The sequence below is a fragment of the Salvelinus sp. IW2-2015 genome, linkage group LG2 (genome assembly GCF_002910315.2).
Source record: "Salvelinus sp. IW2-2015 linkage group LG2, ASM291031v2, whole genome shotgun sequence".
Lineage (NCBI taxonomy): Eukaryota > Metazoa > Chordata > Actinopteri > Salmoniformes > Salmonidae > Salvelinus > Salvelinus sp. IW2-2015.
Genome location: NC_036839.1, coordinates 9,049,143 through 9,072,268, shown reverse-complemented (window position 1 = coordinate 9,072,268; position 23,126 = coordinate 9,049,143). Strand labels below are relative to the sequence as shown.

The following is a 23,126-nucleotide window of genomic DNA, read 5'->3' as shown; positions in this document are numbered from 1 at the left end:
TACTGAGTATGTCCACATCMCCYTCAGACRATTTWATTGGTAAACTACACGGTAATGTAAAAGTTGTGTTTTTTTGTGATCCAATACTAATATAGTACARTTATCATAATTTGMTTGTAATCCAGAGGTTAGAAAAATTATCTAGATCCTCTATGAGGCTGTAGAGGGATCCAAATTGTGGATTTAAAAGAAAACATTAATCATCAGCATACAATGACACCTTTATTTTTAACTCGAAGAATAATGATTTGTGTAAAGCAATAGTTACAAGCATTGCTGATGATCCACACACGCCCACTTCCAGAAACACTCCATTCAGRTAGTTAGCTCGCTAACGTTAGCTAGGCTACGGGTTAAGATTAATGTTAAATTTAGGAGTTAGGTTAAAGGGTTAAGGTTAGAGTTAGGTAAAGGGTTTTCTAAACGAGTTAAGGTTAGGGTTAGCTAACATGCTAAGTAGTTGCAAAGTAACTAAAAAGTAGTAAGTAGTTGAAAAGTCGCTAATTAGCTAAAATGCTAAAGTTGACCGTGATAAGATTTGAACTCTCAACCTTTGGGTTGCTAGACATTTTTGTTATACAACCACCCGTCCACCTGTCTTTTCGCAATCATATGAAATCTAACACATCATAAGAAACGGGTTTATGTACAGAATAATACGAAATGCTCTGAGACCAGGTTGTGTGGGAGGAAGATGACAAAACCTATAGGGCAGGCCTATTACGTGACGATCATCGTAAAAGAAGTCTCTGGTCGGAATTCACGAAGGCTTCAAGAGGAAACAACTGAAAAACAATCTCATGACTTGTGTACGGTGGATATTTATGTGATGGAGCACCGKGTCGAAAGTCACAGGTAAGCTTTCACAAACAGTGACGTCTCACAAACAACTATGTTTTGATAGTCAATGACTACAGTATACATTTTTTTAAATCCTGGTCCGCTACAGAAATAAAGGTAAGAAAAGCTAATGCTGCTGTAAAATGTGAATTACAATAAGTCGGAAGTGATGGTAACACTGCTGATACTCGCTGTTTGTTTGTTTGTTACCTATGCATAGTAACTTCGCGTCCATCTACATGTACAGATTACCTCAACTAGCCTGTACCCCTGCACACTGACTCGGTACCGGTGCRSSRMSRKRKTYMKRWRYMRKTRGTTATTCTTATTGTGTTACTTTTTATTTTGGCCTACTTGGTAAATATTTTATTCTCCTTGAACTGGCTTGTAAGTAAGCATTTCACGGTAAAGTCTACACTTGTTGAATTCGGCCCATGTGGCAAATCAAGTTTTGATTTGATACCGTAAATGAAACACAATATYCAGCACAGTTTTATAATGTGTAGACTGTTCAAAAAGAGCACAATCATAAACTATTACTTATCTGGACAAAAATAAGCTTAATTCTAAAAGCACTGCTCCTTCAATGACCCTCTCAGAAGTGTAATTTATTTTAGCGTTTTTAATATGCTTTTGTGTTGGCATTGTACCACAGAATGAGTCAATGGAAACAAATTCAACAGCTCGAGTTCAAATACCTGGAGCAGGTGGACTACCTRTATGATGACAACTTCCCTATGGGAATTCGGCAGGTGCTTTCTGACTGGATTGAAAGCCAGGACTGGTGAGTGTATCTGTACGGGTGTCTGTGTATGTGTGTTTGCACACATGTATGCATTTGGTTTGGAGTGTCAAAATACTACACTACAACACTGGAATACTGTGTCTTAATCTCAATAGGTGCATTAACTGTGCAATATTTATTTTTTGATGGGTACTTTACAAATATTTTAGAATAAAAAGAAACGCACACCTATTTAGGRGAGGTGCTGGCTAGCGGAGTAGAGAACTTAAAAATAAAGGAGAGCCGCACACTCTAGGAGCTCAGAAGCAAAAATTTAATTACCAACGTTTRGACAGCCAAGCTGTCTTCATCAGGGTATGGTAATTCAATTTTTGCATCTGAGCTCCTAGAGTGTGCGGCTCTCCTTTATTTTGAAGTTTACTTAATATTATCAGGTCCCACAGCTACAGTGGGGCAAAAAAGTATTTAGTCAGCCACCAATTGTGCAAGTTCACCCACTTAAAAAGATGAGAGGCCTGTAATTTATCATAGGTACACTTCAACTATGACAGACAAAATGAGAAAAGAAATTCCAGAAAATCACATTGTAGGATTTTTTGTGAATTTATTTGCAAATTATGGTGGAAAATAAGTATTTGGTCAATAACAAAAGTTTATCTCAATACTTTGTTATATACCCTTTGTTGGCAATGACAGAGGTCAAATGTTTTCTGTAAGTCTTCACAAGGTTTTCACACACTGTTGCTGGTATTTTGGCCCATTCCTCCATACAGATCTCCTCTAGAGCAGTGAGGTTTTGGGGCTGTTGCTGGGCAACACGGACTTTCAACTCCCTCCAAAGATTTTCTATGGGGTTGAGATCTGGAGACTGGCTAGGCCACTCCAGGACCTTGAAATGCTTCTTATGAAGCCACTCCTTCGTTTCCCGGGCGGTGTGTTTGGGATCATTGTCATGCTGAAAGACCCAGCCACGTTTCATCTTCAATGCCCTTGCTGATGGAAGGAGGTTTTCACTCATAAACTCACGATACATGGCCCATTCATTCTTTCCTTTACACGGATCAGTCGTCCTGGTCCCTTTGCAGAAAAACAGCCCCAAAGCATGATGTTTCCACCCCCATGCTTCACAGTCGGTATGGTGGTTCTTTGGTGCAACTCAGCATTCTTTGTCCTCCACAAGACGAGTTGAGTTTTTACAAAAAGTTATTTTTGGTTTCATCTGACCATATGACATTCTCCAATCTTCTTCTGGATCATCCAAATGCTCTCTAGCAAACTTCAGACGGGCCTGGACATGTACTGGCTTAACAGGGGGACACGTCTGGCACTGCAGGATTTGAGTCCCTGGCGGCGTAGTGTGTTACTGATGGTAGGCTTTGTTACTTGGTCCCAGCTCTCTGCAGGTCATTCACTAGGTCCCCCGTGTGGTTCTGGGATTTTTGCTCACCGTTCTTGTGATCATTTTGACCCCACGGGGTGAGATCTTGCGTGGAGCCCCAGATCGAGGGAGATTATCAGTGGTCTTGTATGTCTTCATTTCCTAATAATTGCTCCCACAGTTGATTTCTTCAAACCAAGCTGCTTACCTATTGCAGATTCAGTCTTCACAGCCTGGTGCAGGTCTACAATTTTGTTTCTGGTGTCCTTTGACAGCTCTTTGGTCTTGGCCATAGTGGAGTTTGGAGTGTGTCTGTTTGAGGTTGTGGAACGGTGTCTTTTATACTGATAACAAGTTCAACCAGGTGCCATTAATACAGGTAACGAGTGGAGGACAGAGGAGCCTCTTAAAGAAGAAGTTACAGGTCTGTGAGAGCCAGAAATCTTGCTTGTTTGTAGGTGACCAAATACTTATTTTCCACCATAATTTGCAAATAAATTCATTAAAATCCTACATGTGATTTTCTGGATTTTCTTTTCTCATTTTGTCTGTCATAGTTGAAGTGTACCTATGATGAAATTACAGGCTCATCTTTTTGTGGTAGAACTTGCACAATTGGTGGCTGACTAAATACTTTTTTGCCCCACTGTATGTCCCTGATCTCTGTTTTTAAAATGTCTGTTTGTACATAATGTTTTCATGTTTTATATGTTCACCCGGCGAGACTGCAGCTGTAAGTTATCTGTCAGCTAAATCTGGTGCAAAACTCACCTTTTTATACCCCCCCCCCCCTCAGGTGTCAAGTGTTCCACAGGGATGCTGGCCCATATTGCCTCCAATGCTTCCCACAGTTGTGTCAAATTGGCTGGATATCCTTTGGGTGGGTGGACCATTCTTGATACACACGGGAAACTGTTCCGTGTGAAACTCAGCAGCGTTGCAGTTCTTGACACAAACCGGTGTGCCTGGCACCTACTACCATAACCTGTTCAAAGGCACTTAAATCTTTTGTCTTGCCCATTCACCCTCTGAATGGCACACATACACAATCCATGTCTCAATTGCTTAAAAATCCCTCAATAACCTGTCTCCTCCCCTTCGTCTACACTGATTTGAAGTTGATTTAACAAGTGACATTAATATGGGATTATAGCTTTCATCTGGATTCACCTGGTCGGTCTATGTCATGGAAAGAGCAGGTGTTTCGTGATGTTTTGAATACTCAATGTATCTTCTACATGTTCTTATTAATCACATTTGGATTAAACACGGTGAAATTGGATACAAAGCTAAGAGAAAGTGTATGTGCCTTTTTCAGGGATATGGCCGCAAACCATGAGTCCATGGCGACAGTTCTCCTCAGCAATCTCCTGTCTCAGTTGGACAGGCAGTATTCTCAGGAACAGAACTTCCTACAAAGACACAACCTGAAGAACATCAACAAGCAGTTACAGGTGCCACAACAACCTCCCTTACAATACCATACACCCAGGGCAAAAACAACCCAAAAAATAATTGGTAGCACTGGTGCTTCCAACTTTAAAATTAGGCGCACAACATAACATTCAGGAGCATCAGAAAAGCGGATTTGTACATTGATTTAGATAAAGCCTTTATTGGGCCAATATGAATTCTAGCTACGTTTGAAGCACATGCTGTGCCCTAGAAACGAATAACCCTTCAAATACATTGTTTATTKTAAAAAGCTAAAATGTTGATACAAATACCTGCATGCTGAAATCCACTGTTCCGATTAGTTTACACTTAAAAACAGTTCGGTAGCGATGAGGTTTGTGCAGTAGGCTATAAGCCCAATACATTATCACTGCATATTGGCTATGCTTGAAATGCCCTGCCAATGTTGTTGGCAAGGTAGTTTTTTTAATTCTTTCAAAACTTGAGGTATATGATCACACCGGTAGTGGCTCCATTGTATTACTTGAGTGAGCATACATGTAAATAATTATTGTAAAAAAATGTTTTACTGGACTGATAGTGCCTGCATCTGATGGTCAGGTTCAGCGGATGGGGGGAGAGAGCAGCAGAGGGTCCGCCTCTCACCATCCCTCCGCTAATAATAACAATGCAAGCCTACACTCAACTACTCATTCTTTGCAGTTCTGGTTGAAGTGCGAGTACAGGAAGCACATTTTATGGCTTCAAAAAGTGTTGACGGTGCTGAATAAAAACAAAAGATGAACTCACTCGTAAAAACAGCAGCTATTTGCTCTATTCGTTGACGGTCTCTCTAGTCATAGTTGTAAAAGTTTAGAAATCTCACAGTATAAAGTTTGCTGTGTGCTCGAGGAAGCTGCAGACACTGTAATTTGAGCTAACTGATTGGCCAGCCGTAGGCCTGTAAGTGCAATTGATTGCTGTGTACGGGACTGTGGTGTATGGCACTCAGTGGCAGCGGTACAGCAAAGCCTAATTGTAGCAAGAATTATCCTGGGTGATATATTTTTGTAGTCCCACTAGTACTCTCAAAATAAAATTCCAGGTCGCACAGCAAATGACTTAGGAGCATATGTGACCAAAATGGTCGTACTTTAGAGCCCTGCATACACCTAACCTAGTTAAAACCCGACTGAATGCTGCGCTAAATCAGTTTGCCAGCCTACCATACACCATGCATATCCAACATTGATAAGTCTCTCCTTGAAATTGATGCATTCAAGCATTGAGGTGATTTAGTACAACCTAGGGCTGTTGCGGTGACCGTATTACCGCCACACCCCGGTGTTTACGAGGCAGTCAAATTCCACGTGACCCTTCAGTCACGGTAATTAGGCTTCTCCAACCTCTGACGCTGCTGATGGTTTTTGCAGTTCGTTCCAGTCATTGGCAGCAGAGAACTGGAAGGAAAGACGACCAAAGGAGGAATTGGCTTTGGGGGTGACCAGTGAGATATACCTGCTGGAGCGCGTGCTACGAGTGGGTGCTGCTATGGTGACCAGTGAGCTGAGATAAGGCGGGGCTTTACCTAGCAGAGACTTGTAGATAACCGGTAGCCAGTGGGTTTGGCGACGAGTATGAAGCGAGGGCCAACCAACGAGAGCGTACAGGTCGCAATGGTGGGTAGTGTATGGGGCTTTGGTGACAAAACGGATGGCACTGTGATAGACTGCATCCAGTTTGTTGAGMAGAGTGTTGGAGGCTATTTTATAGATGACATCCATGAAGTCGAGGTATCGGTAGGATGGTCAGTTTTACGAGGGTATGTTTGGCAGCATGAGTGAAGGATGCTTTGTTGCGATTCTAGATTTAATTTTGGATTGGAGATGCTTAATGTGAGTCTGGAAGGAGAGTTTACAGTCTAACCAGACACCTAGGTATTTGTAGTTGTCCACGTATTCTAAGTCAGAGCCGTCCAGAGTAGTGATGCTGGACGGGCGAGCAGGTGCGGGCAATGATCGGTTGAATAGCATGCATTTAGTTTTACTTGCGTTTAAGAGCAGTTGGAGGCCACGGAAGGAGAGTTGTATGGCATTGAAGCTCGTCTGGAGGTTAGTTAACACAGTGTCCAAAGAGGGACCAGAAGTATACAGAATGGAAGGATGAAATGGTATGAATAAATTAATCAAAATAAATAAAAAAATATCAAAATATGTTGATCATTATTTTAACATGTTGGTAACCCATTGTATAAAAGCGATAATGCCCTTTATTTCTTGCAGAGAATAGAATAGGTCAACTTTTGTACTATGGGGGATAGTAGATTGACATAGGATAGTACTTTTGCTGTTTGTTAGGCCTACTCATCTTGTTGGCTGACGAAAAGTAAATGTGGACACTTTTTCCAATATCTTCAATATGCATCTTGGAATTGGATAAGGACGCGAGCAGTTGCCTCCCCGATGTGTCTGTCTTCACTTGTAGCCTGCGAGAAAGACCTGATCACGTGATGGAGTGCGCAGTACTCGAGGAGAAGGGCACAACAGCCACTGGCCACAAAAGGCATGTTTTTTTAGTTTTTTTAGGGTGCATTACGGCCACACAAAGGAGATGCCGCTGTGAAATTCTAGGCATTATCAAGTGCTTGTCAAATTATGAATGAGAGACTGATGTAGTGTGTACAACCTGTGCAAAAAAACAAAGCAGAGCTCATGTCTTTCTAGCACCTTTTTTCAAATCATCATGCAGACTTACAATGTATTAAAAATCTAAACATATAGCCCAACATTTGTAGGACAATTAAAGTTACATTAATAACTCTAAATTAAGCATATAAGAATACCTATTTCTTAACCGCTCAACACAGAATAGTCACATGTGCACACTCCCTCAAATCGTTTGGCGAAAACATCCTATTTTATTCAGCTTTGTTCAATTGTATTCTTCCTACTATAAAATAATGCCACGGAATTCTAAGCAAATCGTGTCTGCTAAATGAACTAGTGTAGCCCACAGCCATTTGGCATAGTCAGATCAGGACCTAACATAAGGACAACTCAGAGTATGCTATTCTGTTCTTCTGAAATAGACTACATTTTCTTATCATGCTTCTTTAGACCGGTCTAAAATTAATGGATTTATTAGACTTTTTCAAATGTAGATGTTCCGAAGTTCAGCATCAGTGGCTTGTAGGCCAGGCCATGTGTGGAAGCCAGGAGATGCTAAATGTGTTTGTTAATTAATGGTCAATTACCGTGAGACCGACAGTTATTTGCTTGACAATCACCGGCTGACAATTTCGTGACCACCAGACCTAGTACAACCAACCCATAACTTCCTGCTAATGGGGAGTGGCACTGTGTAGTCCACGGTTAATCAACTACTTGAAAAGGTCTGGTCACACATCCCCTAGATGGCAAAGGTCTGGATGGATATTGTTGTTTATCAGCTTAGTAACAAACTCAACCTATGCGAATCGAACTGTTCAAACCGTTCCTACCCCTCTTGTTGGRGGAGAGAACATTTTGCCGTTTTAAAGCTCATTCCCTGCAATTCTACACATTTTGCCATGTCTTATGTCTGTTATGATACCTGAGTCAATGGGGATCCTCTCGGGGTCGAAGCCCCTGGGCACGTAATCTGCTCATGATAACTACAATATTTAGATGGCTGGTTAGCCTAACTAACCCATCTAGCTAACATGGCCAGTAGTTGATAAAGTGGACATTTCTGATAGGTAAAAAATATCTAAGGTCTGTCAGTGAATGACATAACAAGATGAATACTGCCCATGCCCTACCAAATTTCGAAATTGATCCTTGTGCATTCTACTATTACAACTCTCAGCAGCAGTACGTTAAAGGGATACTTAAGGATTTTGGCAATGAAGCCCTTTATCTACTTCCCCAGAGTCCGATGAACTCATGGATACCATTTTTATGTTTCTGCATGCAGTTTGAAGGAAGTTGCTGTCTAGCGTAATGGCTGGAAGTCTATGGGAACAGCTGTGCCAACGCTAGTAAGCACTGGCTCTCAAAACTACCTCTAACTTACTTCATACTGGATGTAGAGACATACAAATGGTATCCATTAGTCCATCTGACTCTGGGGAAGTACACCACATTACCGAAAGTATGTGGACACCTGTTCGTCGAACACCTCATTGCAAAATCATGGGCATTAATATGGAGTTGGTCCCCCCCTTTGCTGCTATAACAGCCTCCACTCTTCTGGGAAGGCTTTCCAGTAGATGTTGGAACATTTCCTGTGGGGACTTGCTTCCATTCAGCCAAGAGCATTAATGAGGTCGGGCACTGATGTTCGGCGATTAGGCTGGCTCGCTGACTGCGTTCCAATTCATCCCAAAGGGGTTAAGGTCAGTGCTCTGTGCAAGCCAGTCAAGTTATTGCACACCGATCTCGACAACCAGTTCGGTACGGACCTCGCCTTGTGCGCGGGGGCATTGTCATGCTGAAACAAGAAAGGACCTTCTCCAATCTGTTGCCACAAAGTGGAAGGCTCAGAATCGTCTAGAACGTCACATTTCCCTTTACTGGAAAGATTTTTACACGCTTCAGCACTCTGTGGTCCCATTCTGTGAGCTTGTGGCCTAAAATTTTGCGGCTGAGCCCTTGTTGCTCCTAGACGTTTCCACTTCACAATAACAGCACTTACAGTTGACCGGGGCAGCTCTAGCAGGGCAGAAATTTGACAAACTGACCTGTTGGAAAGGTGGCATGCTATGACGGTTCCACGTTGAAAGTAATTTGAGCTCTTCAGTAAGACCATTCTACTGCCAATGTTTGTCTATGGAGATTTACATGGCGGTGTGCTTGAGTTTATACACCTGTCAGCCACGGGTGTGGCTGAAATAGCTGAATCCACTAATTTGAAGGGGTGTCTACATACTTTTGTGTATGTATAAGTATTAAAAGCCTGACTGAGTTCCAAAAAAACAAAATTCTGGTTCCGGATCCAGACAGTGGTCCACTAGTTGAATATGACTGGAGTAGTCTGTTAGTGTGTGTGTGTTCAGTATGGATAGGGAAGTGAAAGACAATAGATGTCTTTTTTTTGTAGCTTTAGGGATTGGCTAACACGTGTATTGGTCTTCCTCATACTGAGTATTCTTTCACTGATAAGTGTTGTCCCAGTCATAATTTGACCTCTTACCCTATTGAGGCGAATCAAAGAAACATGTTCGGAGTCTTGCTGAGCTCTCAGGACATTGACTATATTTAGTATATATAAGTAGTAATCTAAGTAGTATATTTCTTAGATTCTCTGAGAATTGTACCTTAAAACACTAACAGGAATAGAAAATGGCTGTTTGAGGTTGATGGGCATGGGGCCATATTTCTGTGTTTACACTAACTGATGTAGGAAAGACATACCTCAGCAGAACCTTGTGGTTTCCACACTTCCATTTCATGTGTGTGCAGATCGTGTTATGCTTCTCAGAGGTAGTAGAAGCACGAACATCGAGAGGTTTGACTTGGGGGTGGTGCTTGGCGATGTGCATTTTGTTGTTGTTTAGGTGTAATGTCTATGACGCACAGAGGACAGGCGGAAAATATCTCTTTCCAGACAATTTGTGCTGAGTGTTCCTTGACGGTATACAAGCACTGTTTGGGGTCTGTTCTTTTGAACTCAGTCAATTTAGGGAATTCTATGGAAATGCATTTTATGAATCGAAAAAACCCTTCCCCAATGTTTCATACCTGAATTGCATTTTGTTGTGATGGCATTGACCCACTGAATGAAGAATACATTCAACCCACTATGCAAATCTATTAGAACTGGAAATCAAGATTGCAGTGCTTATGTCTCATCTAAAGCTACACTCTTAAAGAAAAAAGGTTACAAAATGGTTCAGCAGTCCCCATAAGAGAACCATTGACAATAATTTTTTGTTGTTGATTTGAGTCATTTAGCAGATGCTCTTATCCAGAGCGACTTACGGGAGCAATTTAGGGTTTAGGGCCAGATATTTCACCTAGACCGCTCGGGGATTCAAACCAGCAAAATCTTGGCTACTGGCCCAATGCTCTAAACCAATAGGCTACCTGCCTCCCCAGCCAAGTTCCAGGTAAAACCCTTTTTGCTTCTAGTTAGAACCCTCTCTGAAAACCAAAAGGATTCTTCAAAGGGTTCTCCTACGGGGGACAGCCAAATAACCCTTTTTAGGTTGTAGATAGCCTTTCATACACTCGTAGAGCCAAACACTCAGCACCTATTTTTCTAAAGGGATTTCTCTTGATCAGCTAACAAAGTCAGAGGGATGATAGATGGGGGTTTTACTGTCTTTCTCTGAATACAGTAGGCTGAATTACACTGTTGAGCTGACGTTGTTTGTTTGTGCTATAGTTGTCATTGTGATGATTTAAAGGGTATCGTGTGGGTTTTCAAGACTGAATCACCCTCCTGTCATTGGTCACAGACAAAGACTGAAAGAGAAATCAGGTTTCATATGTTCACATCAAAACTTTCCGTTTTGTCACAGATGCCTTGAGAGAATCTGCGGCATTTTGCAAAACCAGATAAAATATGGCAAGATGCATGTGGTGTTTGAGACACGTTTTGCCCAGAACTGGGTTCAGATCACAGAGACCGCTAAAGCTAACGAAAGGAACAAATTAAGGGGTACAGAGGGCAAGTCCATTCATGGTTTTGTTCGTTAGGATACACTGTAGCAAAACATGCATTTCTTATTGAATAAGTTCTGCTAATACCTCCCTGTTTCCCTCTTTCTTACATTTTGTGCCTAATGAACACGGCCCATGTAGGCCTGGTCTTTTTACAGTAAATGTCTCCTTGTTCGCACTGTCATAGTAGACTTTGGTTTTTGCTGATGGCAGACCTGATACTTGGAATTATTCTAATCAAAGACCATTTTAGACTTCCTCTAAACAATCAAACATTATCGTTTAATTACTGCAGTAAAGGGGCTTGTCAACGACCCACCCGTAGGTGATTCGTTGAGAGCCCAACCAGCAGGTCTAAGCCACAGCATTTTATAGCAAAGTCCATCCTCTTGTATGTTCATGAGATTTCACAGATAAGAGAATGTATACAAAGGTACATTGTGCTCTCATGCAACACACATCAAGATTTACATGGCACCAAATATCTGTCTCTAGTTAATTTACTGCTTGCTTATACAGGAATACTAATGCAACAGACACTACTAGGTCCTTTCCTTTAAAATAAATGGAGGTTGGGTCTCCCTGGCACCGACAGACAGGCACACACACTAATCATGGAATGTTGTCTTATCACCAAGCCATCTTAAATCTACTGTCAACGTTAAATCTGAGGCTTCTCTCTCTTCACACCGACACATGAGAGTTCTAAGAACTCTGTTCTGTTGCCTCTACAAATTGTTTAAAAAAAAGTGAGTACTATTCTAGGATTACGTTCTTATATAAGAGGAATGTGATTAACATGTTGTAATTCTACGACACGGTGGAGAGCAATGACAGTACAGTGGGTTCAGGTTACTCAAGGATTTACAGTGTCTGGGAAAAACCCCTTTGAAGTTAAATACTTCCTTGTTGGTCAATACACTATACATTCTAAGGAGAAAGTAGGGCAAATCTAAAAGGCTCTTCATGCTCCACAATTGCGTCACACCCTCCGTACAGAGCCTCCGGACCGTATTTCCAGATCAAGCCGAGACAGAGACCCACTGGGCACACCACGTCATTTCAACATGAATAATATTTGGTTGAGTCGTTGATCAATGAGATTACAACCTATATTCACCCACTCAAAAAGACAGCCAAAAGTTAGTTGAATTTCCAATGTGCTATCACCATGCTTTCAACCATCTTTAAAAAGGACAAGCAAATTCCAATGGAAAAACAATGTCAGATTTTTTGGCTTAGTTGTCACCCAAATGTCTAAAACTGGGCTTTTGCCCATAAAAAAAAAAAAAAAAAAGTTCAAATGGGAATACGATGTCAGATATGTTGTTTATTTATACAACAGATTGTGTTGTCCACTGTGCTTAATCTAATAGCAGAACCAAATGACCTGGATTGCAGTTGAGATTACGTTAAAAGTACATGGTGCAAGTGATCAATGCCCGTTCCAGATTCTACGCATATTACAGCGATTGTGAAGATCTCCACAGACCTGCGACACTCTATGCATGCTATCGTGAACATGCACGCTTTTATATGACTACATAACATTACTTTTATAGTTTCAGTAACCTCAATATGGCGATGGATGTGCTACTCATTTTAAGGTTGAATGTTAGATGACTTAATATTATTGAATTGTGTTTGGTTGACATCGCAACCAAATATTAACATTTTTAAGGAGATGTATCTACTGCTGTCCATCTGAGCAACTGGTTTAGCCCTAATTCTTTAAGTTAGATTTTTGGTTGAGATGGTGACGTGAATCAAACTAATTTTCAAATTAATTTGAAAACAAACTGAAATTTAAAGCTAGTCAATGGTACAGATGGCACTATCCAAGCAGAATATATCTCATTCAAATGTCAACCAAACACAATTCAATAATATTAAGTCATCTAACGTTCAACCTTAAAATGAGTAACACATCCATGGCCATATTGAGGTTACTGAAACTATAAAAGTAATGTTATACAATTCAATATCCTACAATTTTAAATCGATCAGAGCTTGCAACACTAGGCCTATGTGTTGTAAACTTTTTTTTTTAAACAATAGCTGTTGATGACATTTAGTCCTAAATAGAATCATTGATATTTGAGTGATAAAGTATGGTCACATTTCATTTGCTCTGTTAAACCTACCCTTTGGCATGACTTCGATAGCAACAGTAAATCTATTTTGTTTTTATCTGGAGATTGCTCCACAATCATTCTCTCTATAGTGCATTGGTATTAGTCAGTGACAAAAATAGCTAAGCAAGGCTGGGTTTGATTAAAATCCTGGATGGGAGACCAAAGGGTAGCTGTAGATGGATCAATTCTCCAGTAGGAGGTGCTGCCCAGCATATATATATATATATATATTTTCTTCTGATAGTGGATATAACGTTAAAGATCTGACGTTGTTTTAAAGGTACAAATTCAACATATTTTATATAAGGTTTGTCTATGTTGAAACTGGGTTACCATGATATAATCCTGTGGTTTAAATGTTACCCTCAAAACAACAGTAAGTTAAATACGTTGACAAATTACATTGCACTTCTACTGGGCACAAACTTGTTGAATCAACACGGTTTCAGTGGGACTGGGTTTAGCTCGCATGCAGGCAGGGGCCTGCATATGTCAAGCGGTGTAGAGAGCAGTAGCATAATATTGCAGCGAATTCAAGGTGTTAGCCCGCACCAGACCTCAAACCCAGGTCCAGCGACTGTCAACCCAACACATTAGCAGTTTTGCTAAGAGATTCAAATATTGTGTGTGTGTGTGTGTTTCAGATAAAATACAAAGTCTACCCTCTGCTCATGGCCAGGGTCATCTCCACTAGCCTCAGAGAGGAGCGTCGTATCATCGCGTCAGCCAACATACAGGAACAGGTCTGTCACTCTTATGTCACCAGGAAACCGTGATTTTCCCCTCTTATCTATCTTTCCTCAAAATACCTGGGAAAAGAGGCAGGAAGAGTTTAGACTAAAGTGCAACAGAAAGGCCTGTGTGTGTGGATACAGATGTAGCATCTTAATTTGATCACCCTGTTGCTGGAGAACTTTCCCGCAATGCAGGAAATGTTAAACTTGTAGTGTATTTGAGGTTTAAAAGGCTTCAAAAGTTTGTCATTATCCTTTACGAAAAATGTATTGACCCCATTAATTATAATCCACATAATAATTCACATCCTGTTGCTGCAGGATTATTTTCCTGCTGTAGGAAACTGGCTCAAATCTAAGATCCTACATGTGTGTGTGGTTAACCTCCAATATCTTCTTGACAGGGCCCGTTGGAGAAGTCTTTGCAGAATTCCGTGGCCTTCGAGAGACAGAAGAACATGGACAACAGGGTGGCAGTGATCAGGAGTAATGTGCAGATGCTGGACCAGGCAGTGAAATGTCTAGAGGACATGCAAGATGACTTTGACTGCCGCTTCAAAACTATCCAGTCTCGAGGTCAGCTATATGGCCAATCTGAAATCAACTTCCAGCTCCTATCCCCTAAAATCTGAGATGATTTGATAGCGAGCATATAATATCGGATAGCTGTAAGTAATATGGCAATAGCTGTGCCTTGCCCTCTGGTGGCCTGATGTGGTGGAATTATTGAATAACTAAGGGTAACACTTTACTTAAGCCCTGCAGGTATAATGCATTATGTGGTTATAATGCGTTGTAAGACTTATCGTGAGCATATAGGCTTAAAATGGGCAAATTTGGATTTGAATTACAACATAGCGATCACCCCACCTTTTTGTTATATTCTTCAATAATCAATGGCTATACTGCATTCATTTGAAAGTCTAAAAATGTACATACAAATCCCAGATTGCCCCTTTTAAAGTGTTACCACAGTTTCCCCCCCACGCTGTCATATTAGATGTGTTTGTATCCCTCAGATCCGGCGGACAGGAACACAGAGGGGATGAAACAGGAAGTGAACCGACTGCAGGAGATTCTCAACAACCTGGACTTTAAGAGGAAGGTGTGGGGACACTGTAACATACATACATTTAGATAAACCAGCAATCATCTACGTTTGTCAGCTGCACCTTTTTTACTCTATATGGTTGTTACTATAAGCTTCCTGTGAAGCGTGTAAACAGTCAAAGCCCTTATCTGCGATCCCTTATCTGGGAGTGAATGTGCGTTTTATTTGAATTGGTGCCACCATTTGTCATTTATAACTGTGTTAGGTACTTATGCAATTGCTGCCTGATGCAGTTTAAGTCTATACAACTCTATGAATATTTATCTACAGTATATAGATACGATTGTTAAAGACTTTCCTTTTTTGGGGCCTGCGTCTTGTGGAGAGCACCGAGGCATCAAGCACAATACTGCAAGTTTGATTTAACACTGCGAAACGGTTCAGTGAGTTACGATATCAAAGAATGTTAATTGAATTTGCTTCGGGCTTATACTACTTACATCAATTAGTGCATACACAATCATATGGATTTGCCCCAGTGGGAATCGAACCCACAACCCTGGCGTTGCTCGCACCATGCGCTTGCCAACTGAGCCACACAGCAGACCGTACCAGCATTGAGATTTTATTGTTCCGCCACAGGAGAACCTGTCTAAAATGAGTGACGTGATAAAAGAGATTGACGCTCTGATAGACTCCCAGCTGAACCCAGAGCTGATGGAGTGGAAACGCAGGCAGCAGATCAACTGTATAGGTGGCCCACTGCTCACTGGACTGGACCAGCTCCAGAACTGGTAAAACACACATGTGCAGGAATGCATGCATGCACATATATAGTGTACACACACACTAGTAAAAGCCCTAATAAAAAAGACACTGAACACACACACACGCCCTAGTTTAAATCCCCAGAATCAGTCATTTTCAGATCAGCTTTGCTATCACTTAAGGGTTGGACAATTCCAGTCCTCAGGGGCCTGATTGGGTGTCACAGTTTTGCCCCAGCTAACACACCTGACTCCAAAATTCACCTAATCATGATCTTCAGTTTAGAATGCAATTTGATTAATCAGCTGTGTTTGCTAGGGATGGAGAAAAGGCGTGACACCAATCAGGCCCCCGAGACACTGTTCTTAACTCATAACTCTATCGTAAAATACAGTAACTTGGGACCCCTCTCTCTCACAGGTTTACTCTGACAGCCCAGAGTCTGTTCCAGACGAAACGTCAGCTGGACAAACTGGGAGATCTTATCCTGAAGGTGACCTATGCGAGCGACCCCATCTCCTTGCAGAGACCGCAGCTGGAGGAGCAGGTCAAATACCTAATCGACCACCTCATCAAAAGGTACTAACCTCAACAAAACCACACACCTCTGGTCAAATACCTACCTAATCTAACTAAATGCATATGTCAGACTACTTTAGAGTCAGCGGCACCAGTTAAAACAAAGCATAAACTGTCTGCCAGTCTCGCTTTGGTTAAATGACCACACTTGTGCCTTAAAGTGAATTTAGAAAGGCTGAACGTAAATGTAAGGCCTGCAAACTTTAAGATGCAACTACACTTGTAAATACAAAAAATTTATAAAATATCCATCACAAAATAATTATCAAAAAAACTGGACGCATAGGGAAGCATTAATGGTCTTGTTGACAGGGAAATGGACTTGACTTACACTGCTAAAATAAAATAAAGGGAACACTAAAATAACACATCCTAGATCTGAATGAATGAAACATTCTTATTAAATACTTCTTTCTTTACATAGTTGAATGTGCTGACTACAAAATCACACAAAAATCTATGGAAATCAAATTTATCAACCCATGGAGGTCTGGATTTGGAGTCAAACTCAAAATTAAAGTGGAAAACCACACTACAGGCTGATCCAACTTTTGATGTTAATGTCCTTAAAACAAGTCAAAATGAGGCTCAGTAGTGTGTGTGTGGCATCCACGTGCCTGTATGACCTCCCTACAATGCCTGGGCATGCTCTGATGAGGTGGCGGATGGTCTCCTGAGGGATCTCCTCCCAGACCTGGACTAAAGCATCCGCCAACCCTGGACAGTCTGTGGTGCAACGTGGCGTTGGTGGATGGAGCGAGACATGTTGTCCCAGATGTGCTCAATTGGATTCAGTATGGGAACGGGCGGGCCAGTCCATAGCATCAATGCCTTCCTCTTGCAGGAACTGCTGACACACTCCAGCCACATGAGGTCTAGCATTGTCTTGCATTAGAAAGAACACAGGGCCAACCGCACCAGCATATGGTCTCACAAGGGGTCTGAGGATCTCATCTCGGTACCTAATGGCAGTCAGGCTACCTCTGGCGAGCACATGGAGGGCTGTGCGGCCCCCCAAAGAAATGCCACCCCACACCATGACTGACCCACCGCCAAACTTGTCATGCTGGAGGATGTTGCAGGCAGCAGAACGTTCTCCACGGCGTCTCCAGACTCTGTCACGTCTGTCACATGTGCGTGTGAACCTGCTTTCATCTGTGAAGAGCACAGGGCACCTGTGGCGAATTTGCCAATCTTGGTGTTCTCTGGCAAATGCCAAACGTCCTGCACGGTGTTGAGCTGTAAACACAACCCCCACCTGTGGACGTCGGGCCCTCATACCACCCTCATGGAGTCTGTTTCTGACCGTTTGAGCAGACACATGCACATTTGTGGCCTGCTAGAGGCATTTTGCAGGCTCTGGCAGTGCTCCTCCTGCTCCTCCTTGCACAAAGGCGGAGGTAGCGGTCCTGCTGCTGGGTTGTTGCCCTCCTACGGCCTCCTCCACGTCTCCTGATGTACTGGCCTGTCTCCTGGTAGCGCCTCCAGCTCTGGACACTACGCTGACAGACACAGCAAACCTTCTTGCCACAGCTCGCATTGATGTGCCATCCTGGATGAGCTGCACTACCTGAGCCACTTGTGTGGTTGTAGACTCCGTCTCATGCTACCACTAGGTGAAAGCACCGCCAGCATTCAAGTGACCAAAACATCAGCCAGGAAGCTAGGAACTGAGAAGTGGTCTGTGGTCACCACCGCAGAACCACTCCTTTATTGGGGGTGTCTTGCTAATGTGCCTATAATTTCCACCTTTTGTCTATTCCATTTGCACAACAGCATGTGAAATGTATTGTCAATCAGTGTTGCTTCCTAAGTGGACAGTTTGATTTCACAGAAGTGTGATTGACTTGGAGTTACATTGTGTTGTTTAAGTGTTCCCTTTATTTTTTTGAGCAGTGTATATTGCCTCCACCCAAATCTAGGTGGTGTACACAACTGCTCCCATGCTATTGTAGTTCTCTTGTGTGCCATCTTTGTGTCATCCTTTGTGCAATGTCCACAGCTCATTTGTGGTGGAGAAGCAGCCATGGATGCCAACCCACCCCCAAAAACCTCTCATCATCAAGACCGGGGTGCAGTTCACCACCAAAGTCAGGTACAGTATGTGTATGCAACACAACTCAATTGTGATTATCAATTCATTGTGTGTGTGTGGGTGCATATTAAATGTGTTTTTAGTCAGTATTTCTGTTTTGATCACGTTTTATATCCAGATTGCTGGTCAAACTCCCAGAGGTGGATTATCAACTCAAAGTGAAGACGATATTTGACAAGTGAGTAAGACATCCGCAGAAGCATTTTAATCTCCATCTTTTAGTCAATGTTTGTACACTGGTGGCAATGTAACACAGAAATATGTGGCACATTCACTTTGAAGGGTGAGAGAACTAGTGGTTGCTCTTTGCAAGTTCTGTTAAACATACTGTGTGCATACACGGATATACTGTGTTCTATAAACAATGTTTCATAGACATTTATTAGCAAGCTGGCACTACATTACTGAGTAATTTTGATATGTTCTATATTATTTCCCCCTGTGTGTAGGGACCTCCCCCCTGGCAGAGTGTGAGTATACTTGTGTGGGCTGTTCAGTGGGAATTTTCTTCTATTGTTATTTAGGGCAATATCAAGTGACCAAAAAGAGAGATTACGAGAAGCCATTTTTGATTACAAATCAGATGACCTGGTTTAAGTGATCAGAATGATCAATTGCCTGGAATTCACCTTGAAATTGAGCTCATTTTGTTTGTGTGTGCTTAGTTCAGACTATTAACTATGGCTTTACCGCATCCCTCTCCATTCAGACATCGTCAGTTCTTCATCCTGACTTCCACCACCAAAGTAATGGACGTGGAGGAATCATCTAATGGCTGTCTATCTGTAGAGTTCAGACACTTGGTAACCTCTCACCTTCACTGTCCCCACTAACATATTCATAATAATTTAAAACTTAATCTGTTAATCCACAGGTTTAGTGGACGCTAACGAATTTGGTCCAATGGGGCTGGCTGGAGCAGCCATACTGTACGTTTGCAATGACCCTGTTATATTGCAAAAATGATTAATTATGATCGCCCTGGCCTAGCTGTACATGAAATTGTATGAATAGTTCATTTTATTATTCATTTCTGTCTATTTATCTTCAGCAGCTGAAAGAGAAGAAATATGTTAACGGTACCAAGGTGAACGAGGTGAGGGGAAATATGACAGTTGAACAATACTTTTTGTTTCTCCCTAAATGATGGTTAAGGGTCAGTGACTCAAGCCTATCAAAAGGTTACACTCTAGCGCAGTGAACTTTAGGAAAGCTTGACCTTTGAAACTTGACCTTCAGATTTTTTTGCGGTTGACACTAGTTGCCATAAACGCTGCCTATTTCTTCTTAAAATCTGATTTGAAACCTACACCTAACATTATCCACACTGCTAACCTTATGCCTTAAATTTAGCAAATATTTGTTTTTATGAATTTTTGCGATATAGCCAAATTTGACTTTTTGACTGTGGTTACTAGTGCAAACCTTTTTTGTTTTCCATGTTAGCCGTTTTAGAAATGCTTTGGGGAGAAACTAAGTCTTTAAATGACTACAAAAAATATAAATTCTGGTCTACCAGAGGTTGACCATTTAAAGTTATTGGACACTGAGGAGAATTAAGAGTTGAATAATTCCTGATTTATTTAGAGGTCAATTACTTTGCCTGAGGTGATATCTTAAAAAAAAAAACACAACTCAAACACTTCCATTAAGAAAAGAAAAGGTAGTTGCTTTCTTAAAACAGTAGAGGGCAATATTACCATGGATTTAAAGTTTTCCCTCAATTTGAAGTTACATTTTTCCCCCCCTCCTTTTCAGGACAATGGTGCGTTTGTGTACGTTTCGAGATGGCACCATCATTTTATCGCAGATGAATAACCTTAACTCTTTCTGAGTAAAAAAAACCCAGATAAAAATAAACTCATTTTTGTATATTTGACATTACATTTACATTTTAGTCATTTAGCAGACGCTCTTATCCAGAGCGACTTACAGTAGAGTGCATACATTTTATAAAAATTTTTACATACGGAGACAAGGATATCCCTACCGGCCAAACCCTCCCTAACCCGGACGACGCTATGCCAATTGTGCGTCGCCCCACGGATCTCCCGGTTGCGGCCGGCTGCGACAGAGCCTGGGCGCGAACCCAGCCCAGCCTGGGCGTGAACCCAGAGACTCTGGTGGCGCAGCTAGCACTGCGATGCAGTGCCCTAGACCACTGCGCCACCCGGGAGACTTTTCATTCACAAAACTCAGGTCAAGCCTTCCCTCACATGCTCTAAACCTTAGGATACAGGATCCTTATTTTATCCAGAAATTGACTTAATGAATACCACTATCAAACTGAGCCCTATTACTCATATACTGAAGAGAAAATAATATTACTTAATTGGAGATCGTTTTCCCAGCCCTGTTATGGAATGCTGTTCTTTGCTAAATAGGACAAATTCCTTATCCTTCATTCATTGAAATGTATGAAACTTTTTAGTGGGTCACTCACTGAACAAAAAAGGTTTTGTAGCCCTTGGCTATTGTATTTAATGTGTTCTGAGGAAAAGGTTTAGTAAAGTGTGTGTATTCTGCTGGTTCCAGGGTCCTCTCTCTGTGACGGAGGAGCTCCACTCCCTCAGCTTCGAGGCCCAGTTCAACATACAGGGCATTAACATCGACCTGGAGGTCAGTCAGTCTACACACTCCTTCACACATCCTGTATACGACACACACATTCTTACAATAATCCACATATAGTCCCTCACCCACCACTTAGAACCCCCACATAGTCTTCCTGGCATACATTGTCAGTTAGTATTAGTCCTTGTTTAATGTTAAGGAATATGTAGTTTAGGTCTTAGGAGCATGACTAGATACTTCCACACTCCATCCCCAGGGGGCAGCACCAAACGGGTCTAAATTCTGAGCCAAGCCTTTATAAGCCCACAAGTGCAGGCAATCAAGGTGTTTGTCAGTCAGAGCCGTGAGGCTGCTTGTTTCTTTGGCGGACATGAGGCCTTTCGTTTGGTTTTGAGTCTGTTTGGGTGTGCCTGTCTCTAGTTTTCCCTTTTGTATGTTCATTTTCATCACCATCTGAACAAATGATAAACTGCTTGGGCTGGCCCGACTAAGAGGTCAAGACGGAGCTGGCCCTGAACTCTGTAGTTTTGCTGTCTCCTGGGTACATGCATTCAATACCTGGTCGCATATGCTTACTTCTCATATTAATGCACACACAGTCCGGTTACAGAACAATTAGGCAAGCCTAGGGCCCCTAGACCCAGCGAGTGTAAGGGTAGGATGTCTATTCAGTTCTGTAACAGCAAGCATATACTTTCTGTGTGCAGTCAGGTCCATAATTATTGGCCTCCTTGCAGGCTCAAGAAAATGGAAACATTTATATTTTATACTAATACAATTGCTCAGAGAAAGACTTTGTTTAACAATTAATAAACTCTGCAAAAAAAGAAACGTTCTCTTACTGTCAACTGCGCTTATTTTTAGCATACTTAACGTGTAAATATTTGTATGAACATAAGAATCAACAACTGAGACACAAACTGAACAAGTTCCACAGACATGTGACTAACAGAAATGGAATAATGTGTCCCTGAACAAAGGGGGGGTCAAAAGTAACAGTCAGTATCTGGTGTGGCCACCAGCTGCATGAAGTACTGCAGTGCATCTCCTCCTCATGGACTGCACCAGATTTGCCCGTTCTTGCTGTGAGATGTTACCCCACTCTTCCACCAAGGCACCAAGTTCCTGAACATTTCTGGGGGGAATGGCCCTAGCCCTCACCCTCTCATCCAACAAGTCCCAGACTTGCTCAATGGGATTGAGATTCGGGCTCTTCGCTGGCCATGGCAGAACACTGACATTCCTGTCTTGCAGGAAATCACGAGCAGTATGGCTGGTGCCATTGTCATGCTGGAGGGATGAGCCTGCAGGAAGGGTACCACATGAGGGAGGAGGATGTCTTCCCTGTAACGCACAGCGTTGAGATTGCCTGCAATGACAACAAGCTCAGTCCGATGATGCCGTGACACACCGCCCCAGACCATGACAGACCCACCTCCAAATCGATCCCGCTCCAGAGTACAGGCCTCGATGTAATGCTCATTCCTTCGATAAACGCGAATCCGACCATCACCCCTGGTGAGACAAAAACGTGACTCGTCAGTGAAGAGCACTTTTTGCCACTCATGTCTGGTCCAGCGACGGTGGGTTTGTGCCCGTTGTTGCCGGTGATGTAAGGCAGGTCCTCACCAGACAACAGGCCTACAAGCCCTCAGTCCAGCCTCTCTCAGCCTATTGCGGACAGTCTGAACACTGATGGAGGGATTGTGCGTTCCTGGTGTAACTCAGGCAGTTGTTGTTGCCATCCTGTACCTGTCCCGCAGGTGTGATGTTAGGATGTACCGATTCTGTGCAGATGTTACACGTGGTCTGCCACTGCGAGGACGATCAGCTGCTGTCTGTCCTGTCTCCCTGTAGCGCTGTCTTAGGCGTTTCACAGTACAGACATTGCAATTTATTGCCCTGGCCACATCTGCAGTCCTCATGCCTCCTTGCAGCATGCCTAAGGCAAGTTCACGCAGACTGTGACCTTAATTGCCTACCGTCTGTAAGCTGTTAGTCTCTTAAAGTTATTTGGATTTTTACGAATTATCTTTGAAAGACAGGGTCCTGAAAAAGGGACGTTTCTTTTTTTTGTTGTTGCTGAGTTTACTAATTATTGGCACCCCTGTTTTCAGTACTCTAGCACTTTACCCTTGCAAGGACAACGCAGCATTTAAAAAAAACTGTTTTATGAGATTGGAGAACA

General features: G+C 42.2%; 1 protein-coding gene across 3 annotated transcripts in view; it reads left to right on the top strand.

Moving 5' to 3' along the window:
- Positions 1-303: 303 nt before the first annotated feature.
- LOC111973981 (signal transducer and activator of transcription 4-like) overlaps positions 304-23,126 on the top strand; it is a 30,570-nt gene continuing 7,747 nt past the window's right edge. For 2 of the 3 annotated variants that reach the window (XM_024001478.2, XM_024001462.2), the window contains exons 1-14: positions 304-855; positions 1,496-1,624; positions 4,282-4,417; positions 13,782-13,880; positions 14,276-14,447; positions 14,891-14,976; positions 15,565-15,716; positions 16,111-16,269; positions 18,272-18,364; positions 18,483-18,542; positions 18,814-18,834; positions 19,074-19,167; positions 19,416-19,460; positions 20,900-20,983. In XM_024001478.2, coding sequence (XP_023857246.1) covers positions 695-855; positions 1,496-1,624; positions 4,282-4,417; positions 13,782-13,880; positions 14,276-14,447; positions 14,891-14,976; positions 15,565-15,716; positions 16,111-16,269; positions 18,272-18,364; positions 18,483-18,542; positions 18,814-18,834; positions 19,074-19,167; positions 19,416-19,460; positions 20,900-20,983 — 1,491 coding nt within the window. In that variant the 5' untranslated portion in view covers positions 304-694. The remainder of the gene's footprint in view (positions 856-1,495; positions 1,625-4,281; positions 4,418-13,781; positions 13,881-14,275; positions 14,448-14,890; positions 14,977-15,564; positions 15,717-16,110; positions 16,270-18,271; positions 18,365-18,482; positions 18,543-18,813; positions 18,835-19,073; positions 19,168-19,415; positions 19,461-20,899; positions 20,984-23,126) is intronic. The other variant, XM_024001471.2, reaches the window with a different exon arrangement.